This window comes from Paroedura picta, chromosome 10, assembly GCF_049243985.1.
Source record: "Paroedura picta isolate Pp20150507F chromosome 10, Ppicta_v3.0, whole genome shotgun sequence".
Taxonomy (NCBI): Eukaryota; Metazoa; Chordata; class Lepidosauria; order Squamata; family Gekkonidae; genus Paroedura; species Paroedura picta.
Genome location: NC_135378.1, coordinates 71177972 through 71191653, shown reverse-complemented (window position 1 = coordinate 71191653; position 13682 = coordinate 71177972). Strand labels below are relative to the sequence as shown.

Here is a 13682-nt window from a genome sequence, read left to right as displayed (position 1 = left end):
TTATCCACATGAAATTAAACAATCTTCTGTTTCTGAGCTGTGCTGCCTCCCTATAACTTGCATCCCAAATTATCCACGTCCCCAAATTCTGCAGTATCCTGTGAATCTGGCCTCTTTCCTTTTGGATTATTTGCTGCCCAGATGCTCAGTTCTTGCTGTTTCTTTCCCTTTAATTCTTTGGCCTATGGCCTCTTGGGTTGAGCTACTTTTATAGTGTTTGATGTTTTGAGTGACTTGCTTCTTAAGGGGCTCCTTTAATGGACTTTCGAGTATGGACATCTGAATGCTGTGTCTTATTTTGAACGCTCGGGACTGATAATTCCCCAGTCCAGATAATTGTAGTATTCTCAATGCAATCCCGGTGTTCCCTCCATGCTTGCAAGGGGAGCTTTGTCAGAGATTATTGAGTGTTGTCATGGGGGCTATTGATCAAATTTGGGAAAGGGGTTGCATCTTTAAGACAGATATAAAGCATAAGCCAACAACTTCTTGACCTTACAAGCGAGAGGCCGCAGAAGAAAGGCCGTATTCTTATTCTGAGGTTATTTTGGTTTGGATTTGGAGCTGAGCAGGCTATAATCATCCTGACATTGGTTTCCTGACCAGACAGAATGACAACGTGGGACAGAACCTTTTTGGGCATCATGTCTAGGCCGTGGCAATTTTTCTCCCAAGGAGGCAGCCTCTCACGTCACCTGCTGAGATCATTTAAAGCCTTTGGAAATAAGGAAAGCTTTAAAATTGTCTGGTTGTGTCGTTTCTGCATGTGTTTGGGCATTGCTGGTTTATTCATTCTTTCGTTGAACTTATAACCACGCCATTCTGTTCCGAAGAAAAACCCAAGGTGGAAAAGAAGAAGAAGAAGAAGTTGGTTCTTATATGCCGCTTTTTCCCTACCCGAAAGAGGCTCAAAGCGGCTTACAGTCGCCTTCCCATTCCCAAGAGCATTAACCATTGCACAGATCATGATTCAAATGTGGAATCTGCCACCAGAGGATGTAATGATTGCCACAGGAATAAATCACTTTACAGAGGGATTAGAAAGATCCATGGTGATTGTGGGGAACCTTCATATTCGGGGGCACTATGCCGTGGAATCCCAGAGCCAAGAGGCAACATCAGGGGAAGATCTCAGCCTCACTCGGGAACAATTCCAGAGTCCCTCCCCCCTTTCCAGGGGAATGTATCTTTATATCCAGTGATCAGTTGTAATTCCTGGAGAACCCAGGAACCACCTGGAGGTTTGTAACACTAATTTCTCCAGGAATTACAACTGAAGAAAGTGGTGGTTTGGGAGGGTAGATTGTATAGCATCATAATCACACTGAGGTCTCTCCCTTCTCCAGGCTCCCTCTCCCAATTCTCCAGGAATTTCCTGACCTGGAGCTGGCAACCCTTTACGTTGCAGGAAGGAGGAGATGCACAACTATGGGACTGTGGTTTATTTGTGATACATTTATTAGCTGAATCGAAATAATATTTTGTTTTATTCATAGTGTCTTTGCTGCCTTGATCTGGAATAGAACGTGAGATACAGAAGCTGGGGCCTAAAAGGAATCTTGGGGGGTACAACAACCGTTTGGAAATCCTGTCCTGCAAAACCTCTCACTTTAAAATTTTATAAATACACAGGGGCTTGGGCAACCTAATTTCTCTTTTCCCCAGCCGTTTTGTTCTGACTCTCGGCTCCTTTATCAAAATTCCATCCCTTCTGAACCCTATAAAGTCCTCAGATAATTGTTTTTGAAGTTCTTTCTGTCTCGGTTAATTTACAAAAGCGTATTATCCTGTGTATTAGGAAAGCATGTTGAAATCCCTGGATTTTCAGTGCTAGACACTTTGTTATTCAGATAACAGGAAAGGATTCATGGGAAAAGAGGAGGCACTGAGAATGTGCAAAATCTTCTCCTGAATATTTTTATAAATCAAAGTTATGTGCTGGATGATTTCCCCTCTACCCATTCCTTTAACTAACACTGTTACAATATTGCCCTCCACAGCATACTCAGTCTAAATCAGCGGTTCTCAATAGCTGCCGCTTCACGCCCCCTATAGCAAGGTGTACATGTGCACATGTGCACATGCACATGTGAGGCGGCACCGAGGAGGCCAGTGCTATGCTGCCACCACAGCACCACCCCCACCCCAGGAAAGGCTGAATGACCCCTCAAGGGGTCGTGACCCCTGGGTTGAGAACCATTGGTCTAAATCAAGGAAGATTTTAAAGTGTCATTCCCCCCACCCCACACACACACCTCAGTCATACTTGTACAACTGGACAGGGAGAATTTTACTGTGCACCTGGACAGGGCTGATTCTGCACTTACATTGTTTATTCCACTGTGGATCCTGCTGAATTTAGATTGATTTGAACTTGGGTCTTCCTCTACCCCCCCCCCCCATTGAAACAGAAAGTGTTCTTCAATTGATTGGGGAAGCTGCAGAATTGGGGGGGGGAGCCAAGTGCAGCATAAGCCTCTTTCTTTTCTTGAACAGTGGGAGCGATTGGAGACAGGAAGAGGAGAAAAAACCAAGAGGCAAATCTCTGCTGAGAGAAGTTAGGGCTTCTGGAGCGCAGACACTTGAAGGGAAGCCTTGCAACTGGGATCCAGGAAGACTTTGAAATGACACCCTGGCCAGTCAGGGTAGACTGTTTTGCTACAGCGCTGGGGGCACGAGGCAGCGAGTTAATTCACAAAAAGCAGAGAGTTGCACATTTATTCATGGCGTTTAAAAAAAAAAAATATCGAGGCTTATATCCACTCCAGGATATGGCGGGGGAAAGGTAGGGTCACCACAAATCAATCATGCATGCTGCAGAGGGAAAATTTAAAGCACCCAAAATCAAAATGCAAACAGAATTCAGTGTAGACGGGAGGGATTCATTTGAACTAGGACTAGGTAAAAAGCCCCGTGCAGACTATACCCTGGAGTGTTTGCTGCTTGTCAGGCTGACAAAACATCCCCGCCCCCCAAGAACACATGGAACTCACTTCTGCAGGATGTAGCGATGGCTGCTAGCTTAGAAGGCTTTGAAATAGGATTAAACAATTTTGCAACAGAGCATTGATAGGTATATCTTTTTAAAAAATGTTAAAGAAAAGGTCCCCTCTGGAAGTAACAGCCCATCCCCAAATTTCATATGGTGCTAAGAGAAACTATTTTGTATGAGCGCAGGGGCACTTGCCTTTTTCACCTGTCTACAGGAAATGGGGGATTAGGATGACCCACATGATACCCATTTGTCCTGTAGGCCAAGAACCAGTTTGAGCAGAAAATCTGGTATAAATCAAGTCAGGCATGTGGGCAACTCAAAGTAGAATTACAGAATCTTAGAGTTGGAAGGGATTTCCGGGAGGGGGAGATCTTAATACTAGCTACCAGCTCTTCACATGATGGCCCGGTTCACATTTCTGCAAAGAAGGGGTAGGGTAGTTACGTGTAATTATCCATTTATAATACATCTAGGAATTTCATCCTGTGAACAGGCTCGATGGATGTGGGAGAAAATCAGGTTATCATAATTCCAGCCAGGAACGGAAAAAGAAAAAGACTCTTCTTGACTTCACACCAGGCAGGAATTGGAATTCTGAACTTGAAGCAAATCATTGCCGAAGTTGTTTCTGCATTATTCAGTACAGTCTCGGTGTGTTGCTAGCTTGACCTCGGTGAGTAATAGCAGCAAGAGGAACGTGATGAAGCCATGTACAGCACAAAAGGGGTCACTGCAGCTGCTCCCACAATGTGCTTATTTTTGGAATATCCTGCTATCTGTTTGTACACTGGCTGCAGCCACATCCAAACACACCACTGGGCTCCGGCTGCGAGTGACGACGGCATGGGGGGAGTCACAGCTTTCCGTGGGAACGCTGCTAATCATTTCCTCAAGAGTTGTAAATCGAAGGCTGTCCTGACTGGTATTTCCCCCAGTTATTTGTTTAAACTGTAGCTTATGGACAGTTGTCAACTTCCAAGTGGAGCCTGAAGATCTCCCGGCGTTACGGTTTATCTCCAAATGGCAAGAGTTCAGTTCCTGTGGAGAACATGGCTGCTCTGGAAGGTGTGCCGCACAGCATGGTCGCCTCACGCTGGAATATCCCAGGCTTGCCTTGTTTTGTTTATCAGCTCTGCAGCAAGCGTTCAGCTGGTGCAGTTTCCTCCCCTCTGAGGGTTGCACCAAGTATACCAGGGGTAGTCAACCTGTGGTCCTCCAGATGTTCATGGACTACAATTCCCACGAGCCCCTGCCAGCGTTTGCTGGCAGGGGCTCATGGGAATTGTAGTCCATGAACATCTGGAGGACCACAGGTTGACTACCCCTGGAGTATACTGTCTGTATAACCTCTCCCGGTACTACCGCTATGGAACACAGAAAGGAATCTTCCCCCAGCTGTTCAACAGATGACCAGCCTTGACCATCTTGCTTGCTTTCTGCCGCCGTGCTTCCGTAATTTCCCCCAAAGCCAGATTTAGAGAGGAAATCATCAGAGGCAGAAGCAATCATTACAAGCCCTGAAGTGGATTGAAGGTTGACAGAAGAAGAGGCAGGAGAAGCCAGAAAGTGGTGCCAGTTTGAGGCGGAAGCTGCTGTGGGAGATGCAGAAGCTGGCGGGGCATGAAAGTTGGAAATGAAAGAAGGGTAGGAGGAAGACAAAGGCAAAGGACGGGCTGGCTGGGTCTGTGGAACGTACTCACAGCATGCCTGCCGCATACAACATGCACGTTGGCTTGGAACTAAGCCCAACAGAATGTATATTGACTTGGAAGTAAGCCCAACTATTGACTTCTGAATAACCATGCACAGCTTTTTAAGAGGCCAGCTCTACTGCAGGCATCCTTTCATGGAAAACGACCAAGAGCTGGGGAATTGTGTGGCAGATCAATATGCCTCTGAATTTCCTGAGCCAGAAGGAGGGATGGAGACCAAAATAAGCCATAGGCAGTTAGTCTGATTCTCCCCAAGGTGACTTCTCAAGTAAAGAGTTATCAAGCAGTATCTTATCATCTGGATGGCCCAAGTTAGCCTGCTCTTGTCAGATCTTGGAAGGTGGTTAGTGTTTGGATGGAAGACACCAAGGAACTGAGGGTTGTAACACAGAGACAGGCAAGGACAAACCATCTCTAAACATCTTGGGCCTTGAAAACCCCATGAAGTCACCACAAGTAAACTATGACTCAATGGCACTTTCCACAACTACCATCTTATTGAACCCTGACTAAAGACCTAGAGACATTGTTATATTCTGATAAAGCAATGGAGAAGCAGAGATAAATAAAAGGCTTTAATGAGATCTGTGCAGGGACCAGCAGCCTGCCTTAGAGACCTCTAAGTCCTTGTAGGAGAGTTTGGATTTAATCAGCACTTTGCATGACTGGCATGAAGGTAGAAAGACCAAAACAAGTGAAATCTTGGACAACATCTCCATCTGTTTGCACAGGAACATGAAACTGCTGCAGTCATCAAAAGAGGTTGTGGGTGGTCTGACTTTGCAGTAAAAGAAGCATAGAGTTGAGAGGTGCCAACCCTTGACCCTCATCTCTTACATCCCTGCAGCATCTCTTCTCAAGTGCTTTTCTTTGCAGCTGAAGTCTGCTACAAGAAGCAAACTTGGCTGTATGAAAAAGACTTGGGTACAGAGTCTGGAGAGAGAAGTGAGCACTGGAGATGGTTAAAGTTTTGGTTTGCTTTATTAGCACAGAGCCATTCTCGGTGATGATAGGTCCCATTTATCACCCCCAACGACTATATTGGAGATCATCGGTCATGGTTGGACAAAAACAGCCATGTGGGACAGCTTTTGTAGCAAAGAGGAGATTAGGGATGGATGTTGCAAGCAAAACTGACTGGACCCAGGTAGCAACTAAATCTGGTTACAGGAAAACTTGCCAACTTCCCTATGGAGTCTGGAGATCTCCCAGTATTACCGCTGATCCCCAGATTATAGAGATCAGTTCCCCTGGAGAAAATGGCTGCTTTTTGGGGTGGACTTTATGGCACTGTAGCCTGCTGAGGTCCCTTCCCTCCACCAACCCCAACCTCCCCAGGTTGCACCTCACAAATCTCCAGGTATTTCTCAACTCCAGAAATGCAACCTGAAGTTACATGTGAGGGATGAATGCAGGCATGTTTAGAACCCCAGCTGGTGGGAGGGGAATAAACACCAGTGAAACTGTGCCTGCATTTGTATGTAAAAATAATGAACTGGGAGGGGGGGGGGTCCCCAGTGAAGAAACAAGTATAGAAAAATACAGACGCACTGCGAAACCAATATGGCAATAAAATATCCAAATTCTGAAGTGTCACAAGCTAAGTTTAGCTATTGTATGACCTTATACTCTATCAAGAGATTCCTTAATAAGTTAAAGTTGGTCCTTAAATATAAAAACCATGCCTTGAAAAAGCCGTAAGGGGAAATGTGTCGGGACTGGTGTGAAATAAGAATAAAAGAATTACAGAAGAGAGATGCCTCTATACAAGTCCAATTTGGATATTTTATTGCCGTATTAGTTTCCCAGTGCGTCTGTATTTTTCTGCGTTCGTATGTAACCAGAATTACTTTCTAACTGGGGTTCTCATATGAGAAGGCTGAGAGTAAGGAAGGGCACAGGTGAGAGCCTGGCAACAAGCTGAGATCATGAACATCCTGGCTGAATGCTGGTGATGTCTGAATGCACTCTGTATACAGCCCTACTGCCCTTCTGTTCCTATCACCCATTCTTATGGGTGCTTCCCTTTGCAAAATTTTTTGCAAAAAATAGAGGAGTATCCCCAAGAACACCTATGCAGCGGTTCCATCCTTCGGTTGCCAACTCTGGGGCAGAGTCTGCACTTACTTTCTTTATTCCATTGTCAATCCTGTTGAATTCAGATCGCTTTGAACTCGGGTCTTCCTCTCCTCCCCCCTCCCCATTGAAACAGGAAAGTCTTCTGCACGTGGTTAGGGTAGTTCAGAAGGAGGGGGGGGGGGAGCCAAGCCTCTTTCTTTCTTATCTTGAAGGTGGGGGGAGAGGAGCCAAGCAGGGAGCCTCTTTCTTTTCTTGGGTGTGTGTGTGTGTGTGTGTGGAGAGGATTGAAAAAGGCAGAGGAGGGAGGAAAAATCCAGGACTGACAGAAGTTGAGAGAAATTAGGGGCTTCTCCTTTAAGGCAAGTTTGTCACATGACCAGGTGTGGCCTATCAGAGGTTCTCTACCACGGAGCTTGGTTTCCCAATCCGGATATTCAGGCTTAAAAGCAGCCTGAGATATCGCACAATAAAGGTAGGGTCACTCCGAATCAATCCTTCTTGCTGCAGAAGGAAAATTTAAATCGCCCCAAATCCAAACAGAAAATCGCATTCTGTATAGAGGGCAGGGACTGAATCGACCTGGGGTTGGAATAAAAGCTCTGTGCAGTTGGGGAAACTCCTGGAGGATTTAGGAGAGGAGCCTGGGGTGGGTGGGGTAGAATGGTGGAGTCCACCTTCCAGGGCAGCCATTTTCTTCGAGTGAACTCTGTGATCTGGAGATCTGTCGAAAGTCTGAGAGATTTCCAGGACCATCTGGCAACCAGAAAGTGCATCATCCTGGGCTGGAGAAGAGCAGCTAAATCCCCATTTATTTACAGAGAACTGGTTAATTTGCCTAAGTGGGCCTGGTCACTTTCATGTGTAATTTATGAAAAATATGAGAGATTCTACTGGGTCAACACGCAGGGGTAGTCAAACTGCGGCCCTCCAGATGTCAGTGGACTACAATTCCCATGAGCCCCTGCCAGCATTCACTGCCAGGGGCTCATGGGAATTGTAGTCCACGGACATCTGGAAGGCCGCAGTTTGACTACTCCTGCATAGGATTAGGGTAATTGTGCAAGTCCTGATTAATCCTAGAAAATCGCAAATGCTGAAATACTGGATAAAGTAGCTTTAATATCCCTAACTGATACTGAGTATCAAAAGATAAGTGACATATCCCCTCCCTAATCCCAGCTGGTCCCAGGAGAGTAGGAAAGGCAGGATGTGAGGCCCTCTATAGCCTCAGAGGGGTCAGCAGGGGAGAAAGACCTCATGCATTCAGCAACCTGGCATCAAAATATACAAGTAAACAAACTTAACAATGCCTGCCCACGGATTTCATGCTCTGTATCCATCCATCAGCTCTGTAGACATAAACATAATAAGCCCAGTAGACTGATGGGCACAGAGTTGTGTCGACACACCTTCCGCACACATTTCACACAGTGTTTCGCATAGGAAAATCCATCTGCAAAAGGACATTGAAAGTGAATTATCCCATGTGCGTGGACAGTGCGCTTCATCAGGGCACCAGTTTGCAAAACTATGTCAGCGTTACTATGTAGGAGACTCATTCTGCAGAGGGTTGGACTAGATGACCTTGGTGGTCCCTTCCAGTGCTATGATTCACTGGGTGACATTGGGCCCTTTCGTTCTAACTCAGCCTAATCTCTCTTATAGAGTTTCTGTGTAAACAAAGTAGAGGAGGGAGAGAGCCATGCATCCTGCCCTGAGCTGGTTGGAAGAAAAAGTGCAATAAAATATAATCTCTCTGCTTTAAAAAAAGGGGACAGGGGCGGCCCCTATAAGCATGAAAGTAGCAAACCCAAACTATCCATATAAAAACTACAGACATTAGCTAGATGGGAAGCAAAAGTGACTTAGTAAATTAGCCAAGACTTTAACCCCCCATTCCCACCCCCACCCCTGTAGCTAGAATTCACAAAATATCGAAGCCTGCTGAAAATCAGGTAAAAACAAAGCGGAGAGGCAATTAGTCTGCTAAAGCCTTTGAGATCTTCCCTTGAATGAGGAGATAGAGGGAGAAGAAGCATGATCCCCTCATTGCTACCTTTCTCAGGCTTCCTTGCAGGCCTTGCAGGTAGATTAATTAATTAAAACATTTATACTGTGCCTTTCCTCATGGCTCTCTGCTTGTGAGATGGACTGCATCACGAGATGGATGAGAGGGAAGGGAACTGGTAATGTTACCAGCTCCGGGTTAGAAAATACCTGGAGATTTTGCAGGTGGAGCCTGGGGGAGGCAGGATTTAGGACAGGTAGGGGCTTCAGTGCAGGATAATGCCGTGGAGTCAACCCTTCCAAGCAGCCATTTTCTCCAGGGGAACTGGCCTCTTTCACCTGGATATGAGCTATAATTCCAGGGGGTCTCCAGGTCCCAACTGGGGAATGGCATCCTTGAGTTCCAGGAAGCTAGCAGATTCTCTTATCTTCATACACACAAACATACGGGCAATACCGACATTGTTTACAAAATAGCTGCCCTGAATTATATTCTCCCATTTCTAATTGACATCCATACACAAGCAGATGCCAAAAGACTAATTTCCTGTAACAACGACGGAATCACCCATTAAGGCAGTTTCTTACACTCGCTCGCATGTTTGAGGCCATCTTTGTGCGGGAAAGAAATCTAAATCCAGCGATCGCTCATGCTACGTTTTACAGTTTATTGGAATCTCTATGCATATCAGTCAGAGTTTTGCACACATCCAATTATTTTCTGGAAGAACAAAGAGATGGCATTAAAAGGTGGCGGGTGCACCTCCTCTTGCTCGGTTGCTTTCTCCTAAGTGGGGCGCCAAGTGGCGTCTGCCTCGAGTAATCCGTTTTCCATCCTGCTGCTTAGGATGCATTCAGAGTTTAACAATGGCAGCAAAGGTTCCTTATTCTAACATTTTCAGACAGCATAAGTGGGCCTCCAGCCTGGACTTTCAGGCCTCACACTGACACGGACATGGGTTTAAAAGCAGATCTTTCGGCAGCGAGGCTATTAATGCCAATCTCTGACGCCACATTTTTAACAGCAGTGCGCCTGAACAATAACATGGGTGATGCCGTACCAGATTCCTCTTTATTGCCTTTAGTTCCTAACAAGTAGCTCAAGAAAAGAAAAGAAAAAACCCTTTGCAATATGTACTTGAGACGACACAATCCCTTTTAATGACAGCCATTCTGATTCATAGCTGTTCCGTCGACTCGTCTATTATGATTGCAATGAAAGGGTTCAGGTTTTTAGGCATTGTTTTTAAATGCACAGATGCAACCTTCCCTCCCCACCCTCCAAAAAAATTAAAAAGTTCTGGCCTTCCAATGGAACTCTTTCCCAGCTCCATCAAAGTACATTTCCAATTGCTCTCTTGCTATCAGTCTGAATTACATTCCAGATCTGGCTAACCTCACTTACACTGGAATAGGTTTGGGGATTATTCCATTCATCTGTTGCCCTTAATAACATTTTCAAAGGTTGGAATGTTACATTTGTCTCTTTGATGCAATCGTTCCTTCCATGTTCTTTATATTTACAAATAAAAAGGGTTGTAAATGCCAGGGCAATAATGCAATATATGAAACGGCTTGCTATATTTAATTTAAGGTTAGCCTGAAATTAGGCAGGCAACTCTAATAAGTGACATAATACTGTCCTCCCCCCTCCTAGGTTGGAACACCCTGTAGTCTTGGAGAGGTGGATTAACTTCTCCAGGTTTTTAATGTGCAGAGCATTCTAATTTTGGTAGGATTTGCCCACCATAATCCGACAATCAGAGATCTTCCATTGTCATTTGTTAGAATTCAGAATACCCAGGAGAGTTTCCCCGGAAAGAACCAGTTTTCTAAGAAAGCAGCATTTTGGAAACCCAGCGTCCTCCTCATTCAGTTCCAGACATGAAAGCTGCCCAGCCCAGGCACAAGTGAACGAAGTGGCGAACAACAATAGACCAGCAAGGAAGCAGCGGTTCTATCACGGACAGCATTTACTAGCCAGAAATCCCCAGAACAAGGAAACTTCCCGCCAACTCTGAGCGGTCCATCAAGAAAGCTGAAGGAACAGCCAAGAGGAAATGTGACCTTACCAGTAGTGCTCCATAAGCTGCACACAGCCAGAGAGAAGAAAGCCATTCGAAAGAACTTCATGGTTATTCTCGGTATCACAAGCATTCCCTTCCAGAGACAGCAGGCCCCAAACTCTCTCGCTGCGAGACAAGGCCTTAATTAGTAAGTGGAAAAGGTGTGCAAAGAGGCTGTGAACAGACTCTGCCCATTCCTGCTTATTTGGGGGACCTTGATAAGGAACAGGAGGAAACACAACAGACTCCCTCTGGGAGTTCAGCTCAGAGGAGATTTATTGTTTCAGCCCTTTAACAGGAACTCCTTTTCCTTGGCAGGCAACTGTGTTTTTGTTACCACTTTATTTTGTTCTTCTTCGCCCTCAGAGGTCGGGAAAGGTTCTGAAGAGAGCACAGCTTTCTTTAGAAGAGGATTATCTTCATATTATTTTGTATAGCTTTAAAGAAAGAAAAAACTCATGTTGGAATCCCGTGTATTTAGAGAGGAGAAATCAGTGTTAAAAGCAACGCGCAGTACTTGCAACTCTCTCTTTCATAAAAGAACGCAGCTAGTTCTAACTCTGCATTATTTCAGGTGGGTCGCCATGTTGGTTTGGAGCAGCAGCACTCAGTGGGGGATCGTTGGCACCCTTAAGACCAGGGGTAGTCAAACTGCGGTCCTCCAGATGTCCATGGACTATAGTTCCCATGAGCCCCTGCCAGCATTCACGAATGCCAGCATTCGCGAACTGCCAGCATTCGTGAATGCTGGCAGGGGCTCATGGGAACTGTAGTCCATGGACATCTGGAGGGCCGCAGTTTGCCTACACCTGCTTAAGACTAACAAAGCTTTAGTCAAGATATAAGCTTTCGTGCGCATGTACACTTCTTCAGATACAATAAAATGGAAATTACTCATCCATATATATATAGGTAGAGGGTGAACAATAAATGCGCATACAGGATAATGAAAGTGTTTAACAGAGTGAAGGAATAATAACGCTCACCGTTTATTTATGAGGATAGAGATAGGGAAGGAAATAAATAGTCAAAATTGGAGACTGAGGGGCAGATAGAAGAAGAAGAAGAAGAAGAAGAGTTGGTACTTATATGCTTCTTTTCCCTACCAGAAGGAGGCTCAAAGCGGCTTACAGTCACCTTCCCATTCCTCTCCCCACAACAGACACCCTGTGGGGTGGGTGAGGCTGAGAGAGCGCTGATATCACTGCTCAGTCAGAACAGTTTTATCAGTGCTGTGGCAAGCCCAAGGTCACCCAGCTGGTTGCATGTGGGGGAGTGCAGAATTGAACCTGGCATGCCAGATTACAAGTCCTAACCACTACACCAAAGTGGCTCCTTTAAGACCAACAAAGATTTATTCAAGCCTAGATTCAAATGGGCAGCTATGTTGGTTTGAAGTAGCACAACAACATCAGAGTCCTTGCACTCAAAGAGTGCTTGCACTCGAAAGCTCACACCTTGCATAAATCTTTGTTGGTCTTAAAGGTGCTACTGGACTCTGAAATTACTGGATTTTGTTGCCCTGCCAGGTCAGTTAGGATGATTCATCCAGTGAGTTTCATGGCAAAGTCAAGATCTGAACCAAAGCCTAGTTAGACATCAGTGACGCTACTACACTGACAGCACAACATAAATTCCAGTTAGCACCAAGGGTCGCCTTCTTTGCAGTGATGTTTGTAACTCATGAAAGGCCTTCTAGTGGAAACCCCTGTTTAAGCCAAACTGTTGGTATACCACAACAAAAAACTTGAGTTGAATGAGTTTTGGGGCCACCTGGGTTTCCATACCACAATTGTTCCAGTGGTCTGTGACTGTCAGTGGAATACATTGCCTGAATTTTTTTTGTTGCTGTTAATAGAAGCAAAATAAAGCCTTTTGCTATGGTTTTAAAAATAGGGACTTTCCTCGGTTGATAGCCCATATCCATCTTGGGACAAGGTGAGCAGAGGTATTGTTTGTACTGTATACATCATCATCAGAAATAAATCCTGATATGTATCTGGCAAGGCCAAGGCAGAAAAAGTTGTGAGGTTGCTGACAAGTTACGTGGCATGCTAATGGGCTTGGGAATCTCGAGGCAAGACGGGAGGGGGGGTAGAAAGAGGGGGCTCTCGGCTCTAGTGAATAATTGTGTCACCAAAAAGCTCCCAGTATGTGTTTATGAGCCCGGCATCCTGCTCTAGCCTAATTAAATGGGAAACAGTGAGTCAGTCTCCTTGGCATCCCTTGATATTTGAAATGCATGTCCTGATTATACTCCTGGCTGTCTCGCAGGAAGCAAAACAGAAGCCATGTGTTAGGGCCAAGCCTTAATTTTCCAAAAAACCGGGGAAGCTCAACCAATGTCTATCAGAGCACAAATTGCATCTCGATCCAAATCCTATGTAATATGAAAACAGCAGGGAGATTGGAGAGGAGAACATAGGGTGGATATGGAAGAATTCCTATGCTAAGCAATGGTTAAGAACATAAGAGATGCCTTGCTGGCTGAGGCCCACAGGGGCAACCCATGGGCCTTGGGGAAGCTGACAATCAAGGTGTGAAGGCAATGCCCCTCCTATGCTGTTTGCCCTCCAGCACCTGCTATTCGGAAGCTGTTCCATTTAGCCGTCATGGCTGTCGAGAGACCTATTTGCCATGAACGGGAGATGAATCCGAAAGCATAACTCACTCCCTTGTGCGTTGTTAGTCTTCCTAGCCTACAGAGGGCAGTGCAATAAACACCTCCTTTGACTTGTGCAGAAAACTGGCACGGCAGCTCCAGATTAGAAATGAGAGACCCAAGGAAGGGTTCAAACAGCAGCTGAAGTATTCTGCAGTCCG

General features: G+C 45.5%; 1 protein-coding gene across 2 annotated transcripts in view; it reads right to left on the bottom strand.

The window, feature by feature from the left end:
• Positions 1-11116, bottom strand: part of EMCN (endomucin) — a 39297-nt gene extending 28181 nt beyond the window's left edge. The window contains exon 1 of one of the 2 annotated variants that reach the window (XM_077300776.1): positions 10866-11116. In XM_077300776.1, the coding sequence (XP_077156891.1) occupies positions 10866-10950 (85 nt within the window). In that variant the 5' untranslated portion in view covers positions 10951-11116. The remainder of the gene's footprint in view (positions 1-10865) is intronic. The other variant, XM_077300775.1, reaches the window with a different exon arrangement.
• Positions 11117-13682: the final 2566 nt, after the last annotated feature.